This window comes from Pseudoliparis swirei, chromosome 11, assembly GCF_029220125.1.
Source record: "Pseudoliparis swirei isolate HS2019 ecotype Mariana Trench chromosome 11, NWPU_hadal_v1, whole genome shotgun sequence".
NCBI classification, from domain to species: Eukaryota; Metazoa; Chordata; class Actinopteri; order Perciformes; family Liparidae; genus Pseudoliparis; species Pseudoliparis swirei.
Window position 1 is genome coordinate 13123999 of NC_079398.1, and position 19925 is coordinate 13143923.

The window sequence follows — 19925 nt, forward strand, 5'->3', positions numbered from 1 at the left end:
ACACGCAGCACAGGCTGCCTCAGGGTTGCCAGGTCTGTGTGACAAAACCAGCCCAATGGCCAATCAAAACCAGCCCCAAACCAGCCCAATGGCCAATAAAACCAGCCAAAAAACCAGCCCAATATCAGAACTCAAAATATGCCCGTGCCAAACCATATACACTGCTTTTAAAGTCCATGTCCATGTGTGTACGTGCTGATCTGGAGTCAGTTTTGTAGGATTTGGGTATAAATAAATTATTTCATTTAAAATATGGATTTTTATTTAAAGATATTCATGTAATTTGCATGCAAAATAGGTCTACCCGAACCAGCGGACAAGAAATTCAACCCGCGGCAACACTTGAAAAGTAGCCCAATTCCGCGGGAAAACCGCGGACCTGGCAACACTGGGCTGCCTGCACCCTGGACGATGACCTCACGCGACGATTCACATTCAAACTAACGTCAATCCCACGTGACCGCGGTTGTCAGAAAAGACGTACCCTACACAGTTTACAATTCATACTTTTAATGCATTTGATGCGTTCATCAAATCGGAATATATATCGTTATTATCAGCACTTTATTTTCCTGGACACTTGAACCTGCTGGAAATTCACTGCCTTGTGTATTTATTTAGTTTCGTCTGTATATTTAGTATTTCAGTATTAGTATTTAGTATTTAGTATTGTTATTGTGTTTTTATTTTTTATCTTTTATCTTTTATTTGTATTAATGCTCTAATTTGCACCCGCTGCTGTGATCCTTAAATGTCCCCACTGTGGGACTAATTAAGGAATATCTATCGTATCTCATCGTATCTTATTTGGAGCTGCTGTGTAATTGATGGGGAAAAAAAGTATAATAGTATAATAAGCAACTTGCTGAGGGAAATTGCCTCGAAATAGACGATAAGTCACGTTTGCATGCGCAATAGTCATTCCAAGTTAAATATTTGAAGACAAGTTTCTGTCGCCAACTTACTTTCATGAGTGCGGCGAGTGCGACGCATCAGACTTCGAGCTCCCCATGTGTTTGGATCCTGTAACGACAGCGGTGTGGGGCGTGCGCACGCCGATCCAGCTGTAGGACGGAGAGGAGGCGAGATGAGAATACTAAGCAGGCGCCTCGTGGCTCAGCATCAGCACCGCGCTGAGTTAGGATTTGCGCACCCTCCAAACTTGGCTTGGGACCTCAGCATGTGAACGGGCTTTGCAGGAGGAGGATCCAACTAGGATGTCAGCTCTGAAGAAGGTAAATCCCCCCACCTCCCTCCCTCTCGCTCTATTAATCTTCAAGCAGGTGTTTAACTATTATATGACAAGTGCAGGATTCAAACATTGTATTGTATTATCTTAGAGTAAACGAGAAGATGTGTGCAGTAAAAAAGAAAAGGCGTGTGTTAAAGCGGTTCGGATGCAGGGCTTTCTTAATTGTATGTGGTCATCAGACTTTTGGTCGAGTGGCTTTTTTCAAAATGTAAGAACCTTTCATGAGTATTTAAACTATATTGACCACAACAATGCAAATGTGTGTAAATGTGGCCAGTCATCGCAATAATTGAAATATTATATGATTTCTGCATCACTTGGATGCACGTGGATTTTAATCTCCTCTGATTTGCCTCATGGATGTCATTCCTGTAATTATGTGTCCATGAGGAGGAGGAGGCTTAAATGAGTCAGGCAGAAAAAAGCCCTCTCAGGACAAGGCTAACTTCTCAAAAGGATGTTATGTCAGGTTTAATGCTCCCACAGACTCCTCCTTTGTGTGCACCGTCACGTCGTTCGGTTTGCCAATGCCGACTCTAGTCTTTAATTGATGTAGTTGAGTCCAAACCCAGCACTGCCGACCCTGAAGCTCCAGAAAGCTGAAGGAGTGAGCACATTGGACGAGTTGTATGTTTTGTAAGAATCAAGGAACTACACAGACCTGTGTAAGTATGTTACATAATGCCTCGCAGTGAACACGGCGTTGTAAAGTGATACATCAAGTAATGACTTGGCACTTAATGCTGGTGTAGGAATCAAGCCTCTTCTGTTTTGTGGATGTTGCAATTAGAACAAGTCAGCTGCTGGTTTCTGTTAAAAGCCTGTCATCACTGTCAGCTCTACAGTGACACATCGTGTTGTTTAAGATTCAGTGCGGTTGCAAGCATTGACGCCTGCGTTCCAACGGATTTCCATGATTGAGCGACAGAAAAAAAGACTGGAAGTTGTGTAGAATGCCAGCTTCTGCACTGCAGCCCGAATCCGCAGCAACGCACAGTACCCGGCACACACTGAGAGTGACAAAGTGCTGGCTGCCAGCCCTCCCGTAGTCAGACATCATAATCACAGAGGTGCTAAAAATAGGAGACCATATTTATTGCAAAAAATAAGCTCAATGGAGTTACTGATGTTTGCCCTCGTGGAAGTTTTGCAACGATGCTCCGAGGTGTCGAACTCCGACACTGTTCAATAACACATAAAATATTATTGTTGGACAGTAGTGGTCAGCCAACCTTCTCTCAGTGACACGCAGCTGCTTGGGGTGGAACTTTGACGTGGAAGGGATGGACCCATTCACTCACTGAACCTAAAGGGGGCACTCAAACAAGGAAGCTGCATTTTCTGCCATAGCAAAATGTGTTTTATTTCTGGTCCTAGATAAATGTCCCACGTTCCTTCATTATGGAGGTAGCTGTAGTATATAAGTGCTATAGTGCAGTGGCAGCAAACCTAATTACCTTGAAGCAATAAGGAGGGTATTCTCTTTCTTTACATTGTTTGGGTGTACCCGTACAATATGCATAGCTTGTGTACACGAAGGAGTGTGTGTGTGTGTGTGTGTGTGTGGACAGCTGGCAGATGGAAGGTGATAAATACATGTCACCTCTGTAAGTCCTTATGTGACGACAAAATAAATGCCTTGTCATTTACCAGCTTTCGGGAGAGGGCACCTTTCACCACCTACACATCACTCCCTCTGCTTTAAGATATGCATCGATACTGGTGTTGGATTTTGGGCCGGCACAAACAAAAAAAGCTGGATCGGATATCAGTAAAAATCGATCTGGTATTGGATACTATTATTTTAAGAAAAACGTTTTATAAAGTTAGTTTGACAAAGTTTAGAAAGCAGTGTTTGAGTCAAGCCTGACCCGTATAAGAATGATCCAGCCACTTTCACACGGTGAGGCGGCATACAACTTATTCATTAAACATGTTCATTGGACCGGTACTCGGTGAATCCAAGTATTGGTATCAGGACTGAAAGAGTCGGATCGGTGCATCCCTACATAACTAAACCGGTCTTTCAATGAAAGCCGGATGACTCATACGAGATGGAGGAATCGTATCTCATCTTACGATGCAATTTTCTTCACTTAAGAAGGAGGGAGCCTTATTAAAAACTACTAAAGAATAAAGGACACAAAGACTAATTGGAAACACCATTTCCCCTCAGAAGCTGTTTGTGATTGAAAGTAGCTCGTTTCAGGAGATTTTCCAAAGCTGCAAATTGCTTGCCTGCAAGCATGTCTCCACAAACTCTCGCCGAGGCGTCAATGGGAAGCGTGTATGGACTTCGCCCACTTGGCAGTGACACGGTGAGGCTCTCATAATCTGGTTGAAGATGCAGGGAAAACTCCAAGCGCCATATTTAGGCGCCCGGTGATGTCATCTAGGTGAAGAGGAATGAATTCAGAGTCATGAATGTAGACAAGCCCAACGAAAAGTAAATGTTCAAACACTCTACGACAGGCACCCTTCTAATAATTCATCCACTCATGTGTTTCTACTCTCTCCCTCCATGTTCTGTTCTTCTTGTCCTTTTTCTCTCTCACTTTAATAGAGACACACACACACACACACATGTAATAGCTTGGCTTCAGGAGAGAGATGCAGAGGGAATGAAGGGGATGGATGGGGTCGAGCTTTATGAATCTCATTGTGCATGGGAGCCAAGTGTGTGTCCTGTATACAAATACTGAAGCGTACGTGAGTCTGTGTGTGTGTGTGTGTGTGTGTGTGTGTGCCGATGCAGATGTTGATACCTGTGCACAGATGTTTCAGGCAAGTAAATGTCACTGCACATTCTCGCGTCCTGTCAGGTGTGTATGCCTTTGAAACTGTTGGACTGGAGACAAAGGTAAATCATATCTTGGCCCAAAATAGTGGACCAACGTGTCCCTCAGGGCCCCACTGTGTGTTAGCGCTGTCACAACGGGGCATTCAAGACGAATGAAAGTGAGAGTCCCCGCACAGCGGTCTGCCTTGTAGAGTATATAAGTCTTACTACCATTACCGGCCCAGCTCTTTTACAATCGGGTCGTTACTAGATCCTTTAAACAGAGCAGTGGACTTGAATGTATTCGCTCAATAAAAATAGCCCGCTCTGGCGAAGGACATCAAGGCCAATTTCTTTTGTTTGAGACACGTCTAAGAGATTTGCTCCATCTCCAGATAATTCATTTGTGCGTAAAAGCCCCAATGTGGTGAAGCTGTTTACCACAAAGTGTGAATGTTCCTTCTAGTAGAACCTTGTTGTTCAGCGACTAAATACTAAATGCTAAATGCTTTTTTGGTAAAAGTCTGAAATTATTGGCCATGTGTGTATGTTGCTGTTACTAAATGGGCTTCACCTCTGGACAGCTAACCACGGGCCATCTGTTTCAGCTATCCAACTTTGGGCGTACGCACTTATGCACATAGTTATACGCCACTCATGCAGATGATCTGTCAATGCTCCTCCTCTGGATTTTAGTAAGGAGCTTCGACACTCCCGTTTGCAAGGTTGAATGAAGGTCAAAGCTCCCTGCACTTTCCAGATGCCCCACTTGCCTCTTTGCACGAGCAGCATCCATGTCTCTCGATGCTGCATGTTGTAACTAAGCAAAGTAAAGTAACGGTCAACTGAAAACTACATGTAAGAAAGTGGGAGGCCTATCTCTCAGACTGAGATTGGCATAGAGTTCACACTTTATATCATTTTGTTTCCGAGTTGGAGAGTATGGAATGCATTTTAGAGAGACACATTTGCACACAAAACCTTGTGAAACCGAACAGAAATGTTCTATATTTTTTGGGACTTTTTGAAGCCCAAGCATGTGGTGCTATTGGATTACATCGAAAGGTGCCTTTAATACTGTGCTGTACCTCTATCGCTGGTGAATAGTTACAGTGTGCAAACCTTATCCAATGCTACATTGGCACACCACTACATTTGTTCACTTGCCTGAAGGGAGGCACAACGAAAGATCTTTTATCTGCATTGGAGTGACACCACTTCTCTGATCGCCATTACCTCACCAAGAGTTGCACTCCGGCTCTCAGCAGCAGGCGCCATGATGTCCTATTATACACTGGCACTTGTGATAATTGTCTCCACCCAGCAGTAATGGAGTTGGAAGATAGCTAGGGAGCCTGTGTGTGTGTGTGTGTGTGTGTGTGTGTGTGAGCCTCAGATCTTGCTTAGAACCATTAAATAAACCTGGGGCATTGAAGCGTGACTTGTTTTGAGGCCTTTTACACCAACGTCTCGTACGACTAGGTGGACAAGGTTCTCTACCCGGTGACTAATGGGGGGAAAACAAAAAAAGAAGTTTGACAGCAAGAAAGACATTTTTTTAACTTTGCTTTCTATGAGCAATAGTTTGTGCTCGAGTTAAAATCGGCGAGCCTATTTCTGTTCAAACAGGCTCCATCAAACAGAAGATATAAACGCTCCCGCAGACAAAGGGACGTTCAGGGGAAAGATAATCAAGACTTGTTCAGAGAGCTCGTGTCAGAGGGAACGTTTCCTCGCTGATGTGTGTGAGTCACCTGAGTCGGTCCGTTTGATTGTTCATCTCAGCTAACGAGCGTGCGTCTGGTTGTTTTCTCTCCTCTTCCGCTTGTGCCTCGGCTGTCTTTGTGTTTGTCTCTCTCGAGTTCTCCCAGAACGTCGTATGGCTTCTTCAGACACTATATTTGAATCGATAATTCAAAAAATGGGCCAAAAAAAACGTAACATGCAGAAGTCTTGTTTTTCTTTTAGTTTATATAGGAGAAATAACTCGGGAATAACCTAAATCGATGCAGTCGTGAATTTCCATGTGCTCCTCGCTATTGTAGTCTCAGGGCTCAGCTGTCTCATTTTGATTTTATGAGTCATTTTAAAAACTGTATATACTGAAATATTATTCATATACCCATACTATATCTTGGAGATGGTTGGTCTCATAACATTCCTCAACAAACATGCTTGAGAAGCAGATATAAATTGTAAATAAATCCGCATTAGCTTGATTTTACAGCTTGACGACCATAACAGTCAACCTTACTGTACTATTGTACATTTCATATCATCATATGCCAGGAGACATTTTATGATATTGAGAGTTAGCGGAAACATCTACTTTAGGGCTGCTTAATCTTTTGAAATCCGTTTTCTCACAGCCTCAAGCTAAAAGAGGATGGCCACCGGTCATTTTGAAGAGGTGTAAACTGCTACAGCTTTGCCAAATGGAGCCTTTTATTAACTCGCTGACTCAACAGTTTGAAGACACATTCACAACATTTGGCCTCGAGCCCCGAGGGCTCTGCTTTGTGCGGATCTATATATCTTTTGTTGCATTTCCATTCAACAACATTTTAAAATGTTAAATTAGATTCCGTATTTAATGGGTTGATGAAAAGGTATTCGGCTTTTTGATATAATAAAGGTTATTTATTTCAAATATGGCTGATTATCAAATATAATCTGGCTAGTTAAAAACAGTGTTTTATATTAAACCAGCTCTTCAAATCTCTGAACAATGTGAGAAAACAAATCTGTACAAAATGTCAGTCTTTGCATTTCCAGCTGACCCAGATATTTTCTTTTCCATTGGACTGTCCTGGTGTGCCTTCTTAAAATGCGGTCTCATAAATCCTCGCTCATCCCAAGATGAGCTGTAAAAGACAAACAAACGAATACCCGATGCATTTTCTGATGTGAAATTAAACGCTTTGCCTCCAGACTCCAATCCCTATGAAGTGTAAATGAGAGTTAAGTGACAGCTCTGAAACAGTTTGTTTTCCACACGTCTCCAGCTCACGTCTCTGCCAGCCTCAATTATAACTACATCACGCAGCTGTTTGAGTCATTACCAATCAATCATTGTATCTCTCACCTCTGCAGAGGTATTTTATATTCTACCACACCAGGCTGCTTTTACTCTTGATTACTAAATAGAATTTTGTTCCCGGGAATAGGAATACTTCCACGTGAAGCAGGTGAGGCCACACCTACACAAGGATGTGCTTTAGGTCAGCACATTGTTTTCAAGTCTCTAGAATAACATTTGCAATGTGTTCGTCTCTCCTGTGAAGTCATCAAAGCTATCTACACAATTACGATTAATTACATTTAATTACGCAACAATGCATTTATTTAATTTTATACCAAAAAAAGGTGTCACAAGAAATATACAGACAATAACATAAGATGTATGAACCAGATGTTGTGATGTATATGGTTCTGTTAGTCGGGGTGTTGTAGGTGTGTGTGTGCATGTATCAGAGGTTGTTGTGTACATGTCTTGTATTCATACTGCATTTACTCTGAGCAGTAATGTGCACCTTTGTGTGAGGAGAGAGCAAAATACATAACTTGATGAATATATACATGAATGAATATATGGTAGTTACAATATTGTTGATTCGTTAGTTATATATCTACATAGATAATAATACAAAATGTAAATGTCAATAATGATTAAAAAAAGATGGAAATAATACAAATGAAATAAATTACATGATAGGAACTATTATATTAATATTTCTTATTATAAATACATATGTACATGAATAAATACATTTTAAGGGCTTTGGTGTCTAGAAAGGAGGCGACTGGAGAGGCCCCCTCTTTTTCCTCCCTTATGTGTCCTCACATGCAGTTCATATCTTTTTCTCGTGGGTGTCATCGCCTTCAGGACAAAGTTGGCCCGCTGCGGGTTGTCCTTTCTCCCCCGAGCTGCCCAAAGACCCTCTGGGATGGAGCCAGTTGTTAATGAGTGAGTTATTGTGAGTGTGAGATTTTATTATTTTTCTTTTATAGCTTTTGTCATTGTTGTTATTTTAGGGAACCCCGTTCGCTACTTGCCCAGTTTAAAATCTTTGTGATTGACCGACCATACTATTCAATTCAATTCAATTCAGTTTATTTGTATAGCCCAATTTCACAAATTACAAATTTGTCTCGGAGTGCTTTACAATCTGTACTACTCATGAACCTCTTTGATTTGGAAAGATGTCAAACCGCTGTCTCTCTGTCTGTCTCTGTCTCTGTGTGTCTCTGTCTCTCTGTGTGTCTCTCTCTCTGTGTGTCTCTGTCTCTCTGTGTCTCTCTGTGTGTCTCTGTCTCTGTGTGTCTCTCTGTGTCTCTCTGTGTGTCTCTGTCTCTGTGTCTCTCTGTGTCTCTCTGTGTGTCTCTGTCTCTCTCTGTGTCTCTGTCTCTCTGTGTCTCTATGTCTCTGTCTCTCTGTGTCTCTCTGTCTCTCTGTCTCTCTGTGTGTCTCTGTCTCTCTGTGTCTCTTTCTCTCTGTGTGCATCACAGTGCGTCACAGTGAACTATACTGTCGATTTGATACAGGTCATTGGTTCAGGTCTTCAAATACCATCGATGACACTGTGGTAACATGTTTGTGAATGGAACATTCCCACTCTCAAAGCACACAGCCTGGTATGGCATTTGTATTGGCGTTGATTATGCACATGATGGAGTCTCATGAAAGCACACCTCCTTCAGCAGGTGGTGCAAGTCAAGCTGAAACGAGCTGTTTAGGCCGAGTTCCTCAAAGTCGTATAGGAGCAAGGTGTTTATTTATTGATGAAGGATTACTTCTCCTCTTCATATACTGCTGATAGAGTAGAAAATGAAGAGACCCTTCTCCTGTATGAATGATGCAGTGGGTTAATATATCTTTGAATAACAGCCATTAGAGTTCATTTCTTATTAACTCTCCTGGTCGTTTCTCACTTTTCAAGAGGTACCTTTTATATGAATGCCCCTTCTCCTTAATTACAGGGGACACTTATCTGATCGGTCGTGTTCAGCCCTGGAGAGAAGCAGCAGCCTGAGATAACCACCGAGTGCCAATGTAGAGGAATGTGCACACTTTCACGAGGAAAAAGGGAGCAGGGCAAAAGCAGAGGTGGGCTGTCGAAATAACGAAAGTCATTCTGGACCATAATGAGCCTGTCAGTCAGAGATGTGGACAAAGAGGCTTCCATGGCACCTGCTGAGCCTCCTCTGCATCTCCTTCTCTGTTCGAGTGCCTCTTTCCAGCGGGCATTCTGCATATGTGTGCTTAGTGAGCACCAATAACGGCATTCAGAGTCCCAGCAAACCCTAACAGAACTGTCATCTCACAAATACATTTAATACGGGATACTTCGTTTTAATTTCCAGGTCGGCAGAGAAAAAAAGACAGTATGATAATAATTATATATAAATATAAATATATATATATTATAATATATCAATATATATATAACATATATATATATATAATATATATATATATACATAATACAATGATATATATATACATAATACAATTATATATATATATTTATATAATGTATTTGTTTTGTTATCTCTGTGCTGTTCCATCCCAATGGATTGTGAGCGTATTGTATTTTCCTTCACACAACATTTAAACCACCTTTCACTGTTTGTACTTTGAATCAGAAAATGTTGAAAATGAACCTTCAGCACACCGGGACCATCATTTAGTGCTACGCCGCTCGCATCGCGATGCAGAAGAAAGGTCTTTGATAAATATGGAAGCAGCTCCTTTTGATGCAAATGGTGTGAGAAATGTGTCGTCTCTTGCTCCTCTTATTTGTGGCTCGCCACATGGCTCAGTGCTTTTCCTCTGAGCTCCACCTTGTTTATCGGCTTTGATAACATTAACATATTCCCCTCTCTCTCTCTCTCTCTCCTCCTTTGTTGTTTCTTGGAAGGTGTTGCCAGGCATACTGAAGAAGCATTGCTGTATCTTACCAGACAGGAACACAGGTAAGAGCCACACAGATGTGCCCTCTCCAGTTAACAAACCAGTCACACACACAGTGCAGCAAGATAGAGCCCCTTCAGTGGAAGTAGTGAGCGGGTGGTGATGCCGGGGGATTGATGCTCAGTTGGTGGGTCACTCATGTCTGTTTTTTTGCGAGCGCTCTGTACATCTGTGGGCTCGATACTCCGTCTGCTGCATAAACCTGACTGGTGATTTTCACATAGCTTTATGCAGTGAGACACCCCCGTCTTACTGTTTGAATACCAACGGATCCCTTTTGACACACAGGGGTTATACTGCCGCTACTGGCCTAACCAATAGGAAATTCTGGTGTGCAGCTGTTGCGAACTTGTGATGATGGCAGGCTTCTTCACATCGTTGCAGGTGTGAAGAGGTTGCTGATGAAATGGAAGAGAAAGGAGATATACTCAGGTACCACCTAGTCCTCACAACAATGACTTCTACTACTGCTTTCTTTGAGTTTACTCAACCTCCCTCACCTCTCGCCTGCAACCAGACTGCATGGGCTCCCACGCCGTCCATCCCCCCCAACAACACCTCACTAGCGACCTTGGCGATGAAGAGAGACTTGGAAACTTGTGGAGAGTTTTAGGTGCTTGGAACTCCGAGTTATTCCCGGTAACTGCGAGGCATCTTACAGCGTGAAATTAATATTTGATGGGGCATGTCGGCGAGATGATCTGCACCTAAGCCGATAAGAAACTCAACAAACTGGTAATTCAGCAGTTTTGCAAATATTGTGTGCATAAATATTCTGTAAACCAGACCTGGGCCAAATTTGACTTCAGTCCATTCTACTTGGAGGGTGGGGCTCGCCGTTATGGAACAATCCCCTTTTTGTGCCACACAAGTTCAATCAATTATAGAGAAGTGCGTGTAGGGATTTACAAATGTTAGCCATTGTTTTTGCATTGAGACTTCCTCAGCAGGACGAGCTGCTGTGTGTTTAGTCGAGGTGGCTGGGAAGCGCCGCTATGAATATGGAGGACCCCGGGGGGGGGGGGCCCTCTCGACTGGTCTAGTAACAAGATGTTCTGACAGAGTGGACAAAATAACCTCATAATGGCCTCATGAATATGGATGTGTGAAGCTCTGAAACTTTTCCAGAGGTATTGTAGCAGACGCAGGTCTGGGAAAGAGCGCTAGCTGGAGTCTTAGTTCATTGTGTTTGTGCGTGTCGATACACACATGCATCTTGGCGAAGTTGTATGCATGCGACTGCTCTGCAATCAGCTTGACTGCACTTGCTTACAAGTTCCATTTGTTTGTTTTTTACGAAATGTCGCCGCAACCCCAACATGTCCTCATTCTGATGGATTGTGCTGTCGAGAGGACAAAGTGCACGGCGCCTCTCTTGAATACTCAGCAGCGGTGCATCAACAAACCTCAAACTACTTTCACCGAAGTTCATTGATCATCATTCAGCCACGCAAGTACGAGTCGGAGCCTTCGCTGAGTGGACTTCGGCAAGGCGTGCTCAGCGGCGCAGTTGTGAGCAAGCTCAGTGTCCATACAATGTCTACCTTGGCATCATGTTGCCATGGCAACGCTTCAGTGGACGCCGCCAATAAGCATGACTTCTGTCTCCTGACTGGATGGTCTGTTGTACTTGTGTGTACTAAACAGACGGCATAAATCCACACTGGCATTGGACGAGGATGCTCGGCGGTGTGGGTTGAGGCCTCGGTGCCTCAGCAGAGACATGAGTTGAACGATTTAGTCGAAGAGGTTAAAGTAAGAGGGAAAACGTCTGTAAAATGATGAAGAGCAAGTAGGATGAGAAGAGACTTTGAAAATAATGGCCATGAAAAGATTGTTCTCTCCTGCTGGTGAATACGATTAAGAAGCTTCATTGTGTAGATATGTGTGCGTCCATGTCTGTGTGCATGTGCTCTGCTCGTTTTGTGCGTGATCGAGCGAGGTGCGCCCTCTCCTGGGCAGTTTCCCAGCTTTCACAAATCCATCTCCTCCTCAGAAACGCTTCCTTCAGCTTTCTGATTCTCACATTGTGTGCCTAAAAACTGGAGGGATGAGATTTATCAAATTCCTACACTCTCTGTTATCAATGTGTCCCTCTGCTGTCCGTAAGCGGAGCATTTCAATGCCACAAATCCACAGATTATGCTTATTTATAGACGTTAATTAACTTGTGAATTTTTCAACATTGTGTTGCCACTTTTCATGTCCATGCTGAATGCCTGGCACCCTTTCATCATCTCCTCCATCCCCTGCCCAGAGCCTCTCTCCTGCTCTAGCATTTTGGAAAAACGTATCTAGTAATTTCACTGAAACCTACAATTTAACTTTTTGGAAGAGTTGTCTGTAATGATAGAAACAACCATGTTCACATCCACTGGATGAGCAGCAGGGTAGCTTTGTTACAGAGAGCAAGTACATCACGTTGTTTATGCCACAATCATACCATGAATGCAAAGATGCTTGAAAGAGATACGCTGACTGGTGAATTCCAGGAGCCACTTCTGTCATCCTTTGCAGTGTTTGGACACGACTGTTTTGCATTCATGGCCTTCTATCCTCATCGATTTTTTCCTCCCCTGAGTCCTACGACCATTACAAACACACACACACACACACACACACATACACGTACATACAAACATTACCCAATGCCTCCAATTCCCATGTGGTGGACTCTTTGTGCAGGCAAACATAGTATTAACACAACTAGTAAATATTCTTATGACATGCATGATTTTCAAATAGTGAAGCATGCAAAGTCCACATGTTTTGCATGAAGTTTGCTCCTGTTTTTTTGTGAAAACCACATCATGGTATTTGTTCCATGTGTACTGTATAGGATGTAAATCCTATATAGTAGGATAGCAGCACATACCCCTTCACTTGCATGTCAGTATTTATTATTGATGCTCTCTACCAGACTTTTTCATTTTGCTGATATATTACTCCGCTATGTAGAACTTCGTTGACAGTGATTTGGAAGTTTGGAACAAGGATATTATTTTTGATATTTTAGAATGTTCGGAACATATGAATTCTGGTACCCACGTTTGGTTCAGATGCCAGTCTGGTTCGGAGACTTTACTGGGGCAATGGAAGGTCCTCATATCAAGAGAAAAGAAAGAGGTCCAGCTGATGGTCAATGCTCAAAGACATGTAATTCTATTCCAGGGAGGTTGAACCTCCAATTAACTTTTTTCCAAAGTGTCACGAAGGATGGTGTGAAGTGAAGGACAGCGAGGCTCTCTCAAAATGAAGCCAAAGGGAGGAGACCACGTGAAAATCCAAGACGTGTCGCTGGAGTTGGCTAAAGTTGGAGAGCTATGTGGTGGTGAGCAAGAAGAAGGAAGCTCTCCTGTAAAAAAAAAAAAAAAAGAGGCGGAGGCTAGAAGACACTGGAAAGATCCTCGGCTTCTCGTCAAGCCCAGCTGGTCAGGAGAGACCATGAAGATTGCAGCAGGCCTAATAAAGGCAGAAGATCTGCTGGAGACTGAGCACCTTCCACTTCCAGTGGTGCAGGAGGAGTCCCATGCCATGGCCTCTTTGTCTCTACTGGACAAACCGAGACGTGTGAAAAGTATTATTGTTAGTATTATTATTATAATAGTAAGCGTGTGGTTGCTCTGAAGGAGGCTGAGCAGCAGCTGAAGATCGGAGATCTCCAGTGGCAGGCGGAGCAACTCTTCCTTCCTGGAACTGCTGGAAAGATTCTGGGGAACTGATCTTTTCCAGCTGGAGATGCATGACAGAGATGACAAACTCAAGGTCAAAGATCAACTACCAGGGAATAACTCCTGCCTGGCAGCAGGTGAAAACCTTCCTGCTGGTGGGGACAAAGAATACAAGTGCCTCCAGCAGCAGTTGGAGTCATTGCATCGAGCAGCAGGAGGAAAGGTGAAGAAGAAGAAGATACTCACTCACATGCACACATAACCGATCGCATTATCTCACAGATCATGTTGTGGAAGATTTTCTCTGTTAATCTGGAAAGAAGGAATGAAGTCTCTGAATCAAAATGGCCTCCATCTGTTTTTTTCCTTGCAAGGAGGAAAGTTCCATCACAGCTTTCAGGGAACTCTGTGACACAAGAGTCATGAAGCCACAGTCACAGCGTTACTTATACAACTCTTAGCTCGGTCAAACATACAAAAGTGTTGATTCTGAATTATTCGACAACTTCAGTCCTCTCTCCTACATCTTCAAAGGTCAGCTCCTTATCTTGATCAAGACCCAGAGAACTTGATCTTTTTTCCCTAACCCTCTCCACTTCCTCACCCCCCCCCCCCCCCCCCCCGTTGTGAGAAGCCATTTGTTTTCACTCTCCAAATAATCTCCTGGTCACCGTAGCTATATTTTCACATAGCATACAACATTTTACCGTTCTAATCATTATTGTGGAATATCAGGGAACCTTTTTCTTTATTGAAAGGAGTTTCCTGAAGGCTTCCTGAGTCATCCAGAGACAGCTGAAGTCCTTGAACGACAGCAGCCTCATGGCTTTTCCCTTTACCTCACTTAGCTTCTGTCCAACGTCACGTAGCGTCCGTCTCAATGCTTCACATGTCCTGCCTCAGCCGGCCCCGCTGTGAATCTGAGTGACACCAGAGGGAATCAGCAGCTGCTCTATTAGTTTGAGTAATTAACGGGCGAGCTGTCGGTTTCCCTCCGTGTCAAGCCTGCTTTCGTCGTGAACGCGTACACGCACGTCGATGTGCACGGACCCACAGCTTTTTACGAACACAGTCAGCCGGCACACACATGCATATCGTGTCCTGCAGCAGCCTTGATATCAATTTGTAGCAAGGCAGGACAACCAGGGAGGGCCTGTCTCCTTTTTATAGCTCTCCGAGGCCTCGATGCCAACTCTGTACGCACTTCATACCCGCTCAACTAAAAAGAGACACCCAGAGAGAAAGGGAGACGCTGTGTTAGAAAGATACGAAGCATATTAAGATGAGCAAAGGAGCGGAGGCAGATTCGTGAACCATGATAGTGTGTGTGACAAGACACCAGCAGAGTGAACACGCAGGCCTCAGTAAATGGGAAATGTCATATTGCTCTGCACAAGACCTCATTTGGACAATCTCTGTACAATTTCAGGTTTCTCTGTCCAAGGAGCAAAAGCATTAAACACAATTTTAATGTTTTTAAAAGAGGTATTAAATCATGATTAAAAGACAACATTGTTCTCACACCTAACACCCCTGTAAACACATGTGTACTTTGTGTATGTATCTGTGTATGTATTTGTTTATTTTTTATTTTAGTTTTTTTTAATTAATAAAAAGCTTTCTGTGGACAGGTGTTGTAAATTATCGTTCCTCTACAAACACTTAACACAGTGCATGTAGTTATTGTGCACATTCTAAGGCCACTTAGATCAAAAAAAGTCAAGTCAAATCAAACCTTTCGGTAACAATTGCTTTATAAGTCATAAGATTGTTTTTTCTCCGGTAAATTTGCGGGATTGCCAGGAACTGACTGACAAACCAATTTAGCTGCAATGAGAATTGCAAAGTGAGACGAGCAGTGAAAACTTAATCTGATTGGATAAAACAGATGTTGACAAACTGGACAGCTTGCGGTTGAAAAAGGCAAAATGTCCAAAATCCAGATAAAATTGTCTTGTGACTTAAGTACCCCGGTATAATCGTGTTTAAATAGATCAACGTGGTATAGATGGTGGCATTGCATTCGGATTAAAGTACCCATTAAGCCAGGCGTTGCCTTTTAGCCAAAGCAGATAGAAAATAGATGTGAGACCTGATCAAGCAGCAAGTGTCTACTCTTTCCTTGGGTGAGGGGAGGACTTAAGGATATTTTAACATTAATATGGGCTTCCACAGGAACGTGTTCACTGTGTGTATTGGACACCAAAGAAAAGGCCATTTCGTTTGTAGCACCCGAGGTGTTGTACTCCAGCTGTGTGTCCGTGAGCGTGCCGCACACTTCTACCTGCCGTGCTTCATCTCTCCACAGGGACTCCTGTCATTGATTGAAGGACAGCTGGTCTCTGGGAGCTGTCTGGCTCAGGTTGTCCCTGACATAATGAGCGCGCTGGGAGTAAGCTTTGCTGTAACGCTGAGTCACTCTGTTCCAAGCTGCTTATTAATGAGTGAATGACGGTGGCAGGAAGTGAAAGGAATGGGAGGAGGTCCCGTTTGTTGTTGCTATGTGGACAATCTTTTAATTCCCTTTAAGTCTTTCTGTGTCCCTACTCTCCTTCTTCTTTTTTTAGCAAGCACACACACACACACACATACACACACACACACACACACACACACACACACACAGCCTACGTGTCTCTCCTAATGGCTGGCATATGTTTTGCTCTGATGCTGAATACTGGATTTTTATTTGGTTTTACTCTCAGTCTTTTGATGAATGTATATTATATTTAGCTTGAGAATAGAAAGTGTTAATATAAACCCTTAATACAATTTAATCTCGTGAGTTTGAACAGAATTCCACCCTAGTCCAGTTTTAATGAACGGGACAAAGAAACCTAAACTGCTTTTTATACCAAGCTGTCCTGCTCATTTCTGCTGTTAAGTTGCATTTTAACATCGGGGTCGAAGGAGGTTGACTCGATTTTGGAACAAAACCTCGATTGACCATTTGAGGAACTGCAATTTGTGTCTCTTCCGCGTTAGCTTTAAGTTCCTGTGACACCTTTAAGTGACTGTGCATATGCTGTACATGCAGATAAGGAGTGAAAGCGAAGGCCATATCCTGGAGGACATTGAGGGGAAAGCTGGAGCATAGCAGCACTTTAATACTACTGCCTTCCAGGGAATAGACAGATAAAATATAAAATTGGGGTTGCGAGGTGACAGAGAAGGGTGATCGTAGAACCTCATCTGAAATCTGTAGAGTGGTTCACCAGCTAGATTGTCCAAACAAAGTCGGACAGTATGTGTGCTGTGATGTGTGTGTGTGTGTGTGTGTGTGTGTGTTAGTGCGTGCATGAAGGCGATAGTGAGGAATAGCTGGCTGTCTGCTACGCTCCGATGCTCCCAAGTGTCTCGCTGCAGTTTGTCCGTGTGTCACCCAAAATGATTCTACGTGTCAGGAAATGAAAAAGTTGGAGTCTTTGCTTCTGAGTCACAAAATGACCTGTCATGGAGTTTTGGGGCTTAAGCTGGTCTCTGCCAGTGTGTGTGAAGTAATTACTTCACACACACTGGCAGATACCAGCTTGATGGGTATATTTGATCAATATGCACACAAGTGTGTGTGTGTGTGTGTGAGAGTGAGAGTCATTATTAAGGTCTATTTAGCAGCTAATGAGAAAATGGACTGTATCACTTCTACCCTTTTCAATTGCCCCCTCCCTCCTCCTATTGTATGTTTTAATCTTCCGACATTGTGGTATCGGTCAGTTGAATCCTCTCCTGCTACACACAGGCGTTCAATAAAGTTGAATTTATTTTATAGTAACTTCCCCTCTGGTTCCCTTGTAAACTCAGGTACATAGATGGCACCCATTTGGCATCCCGGAGCTCTTGTGTCACCTGACAGGGATCGAGCTCCGCCCGTCCGATCACGCTGCTGCAGGCGAACAACTGTACGTCTTTCTCTCTTTCATGCGTCCGGTCTCTTCACATTCATCATTGCGCGGCTCTCCTTGCTGACACGTGCACACATTCGGATGTGTCGACTGCCGTCACCGGGTAGGAACAAGTCAATGAAAAACTATCTCGATGCAAACATTTGTCTTTCTGTTTGCACTGTTTGCTCTGTCCAGGTTCCTGACGGAGGTTATAACTCACACTCGCACTTCTCCCTGAACAAAATATGTTCTCTGCCTGTCAGCCAGCATTGTGGCCTTTTTTGTATTTACTATAGTTGAAATGTGTGTGTTTTTTGTGTGTGTGTTTGTTATTTGCTGTGACAGGATCACAGTGACCATGCCGGGTAACAAGATCAGTTTGTTTTTAGAAGAAGTGACATTATCTGTGGAGGGGCAGTAGCCAGGATGAGCCAGGATCACAGACACAACAAATACAAGGCAGGAAGTCCAATACCAACAACCAGCGATCAATCAATTTCATTGGCATGATATTTTCTCCATCAATCGATACGTTTTTACATCAGAGATGTTGGAAAAAGCGATGTCTAGCCTAAAATTGTGTGTGTGTGTGTGTGTCATGCACGCTTGCGCGCGTGCGTAGTTCATATTTTCTATTATTTGCAAATGCCTTTGAAGCCATAAATAACCTCCCCTCTTTGCATAAATCAAACACTCAAAAGGCTTTTTTTGAAGTTTGGTAGCACCCATGTCATCAAATGAAAATCAGATGTATGGACGGGAGACGTATTCACGACTGTTCCCAGTTTGTTGTGGGATCTTTGGGAGTAGAGGGGACAGTTAGTAGACGTCCATATTGGATGTGTGTTCAGTGTGACTGCTTCAATTTTAGTATCGTCAGCAGGCTCAGTTCTGTAGGAATGGCGTGTTTATTTCCAGACAGGCAGATAGATGCACCATATTACTTTATTCATAAGATAAATACACTGCAGTGTTTTGTCAAAGATGCTTATCAGAAAACTTCTTCTCACTGGGTTCTTTTTTTTATTAAGTTCTCTCTGTCATTGACCTGTCAGACTCGTCAGGACCATATTTTACTCGAGACACCCCCATCTCTGGGTGCCACTGTGCATTGCTTCGTCTGCCTTCCTGACCTCGCTGATCTTAAGCTTTTCTTTGGGTTTTGTGCAGCCCAACCACTCGATCACCTCGAGGAAAACACCATTTGTTGAATGTAATTGAATGTGTTTATGCTCGGAAGGGCAGGCAGATCAAGACCATTCAAACTAAATAATTACAAAAACGGCATGGTAAAGCCTCCCTCGCACTGTTTGCGAACATTACTTTGGCTGATGGTGATAGTTCTCTAATAAGAAACACGCAGAGACCAACACTTTGCCACCCTCTTCTGCTCAAGGACACGGAAAGTTAGACATCAGCTGTAGCTCCCTTTGAAGTTATGGCTGACTCAGGCTTTTATTCCACAGAGTTTATTCTATTTCAAAGAACTCCTCACATTTTTCTTGATGTGTCATCAGTTACTCCTCGTTGTCAAAGGGAATCGTTATTTCTGGAGTCACCTTCTCCTTCTGCTCACTCTTTTCACATTGCCGCACACAAAATTGGCATTTTTGCTTCTTTTGTGTGAATTCCTTGATCAAGGTCGCAGTCGGAGTTGAGTTGTCGACAGCTTTGTTTTGTTTGAGGAAATTAGAAAAAAAAACGATGGGTTAAAATCCTCAGACCTGGCAGAAGGCTGACTCCCAGTGGCAAACCAGTAGAGGAAAAAAAACATGTGAAGTGTGGGGAACATGTTTTTCCTTGTGTAGTATACTGTTGTTAAAATGGTTGCTGATTAACCAATGAATCCACTAATTATATTAGCTCTAGGATGGAGCAAATGGGGACTAATCAGTGCCATGCTGTGTTAGAATTGCATAGTAATCTACTACTCAGTATGAGTATACGACTAGTACTCCATACTACCTACTAAATGAACAATTAAGTATGACCTTATAGGCTGTTGAACACTGAATAAATGTACGAATAGCTCAAGCGACAGCTGGGTTGGTTTCAAGGTATCACGCCAGCGGCTCATCCACCAAAACAATCGCAGAAATTTCCAATTCGCCGTGATTTGGATAAACCGATCACTTATCGGGAAATCTCAAAGGCCACTTTCTCGCCTGATACCATATTCAAAGTTATAAAGGACAAAAGAAAAGTGACATATTAACTAATAGCCCGGTTTAAAATCTCACGCGGCTGACTTCTGGTCTCAAAGCACTCATTTTCTAATGCTCATGAATTCTCGTTAATGTGGTATACACAAGGGCATTACTCGCTTACACAGAATCCACATACAGTGTCAACGCACTACATCAAT

General features: G+C 43.0%; 1 protein-coding gene across 1 annotated transcript in view; it reads left to right on the top strand.

The window, feature by feature from the left end:
• Nucleotides 1-1217: 1217 nt before the first annotated feature.
• Nucleotides 1218-19925, top strand: part of dlgap2a (discs, large (Drosophila) homolog-associated protein 2a) — a 172453-nt gene continuing 153745 nt past the window's right edge. The window contains exons 1-2 of the mRNA XM_056426739.1: nt 1218-1235; nt 9953-10007. Coding sequence (XP_056282714.1) covers nt 1218-1235; nt 9953-10007 — 73 coding nt within the window. The remainder of the gene's footprint in view (nt 1236-9952; nt 10008-19925) is intronic.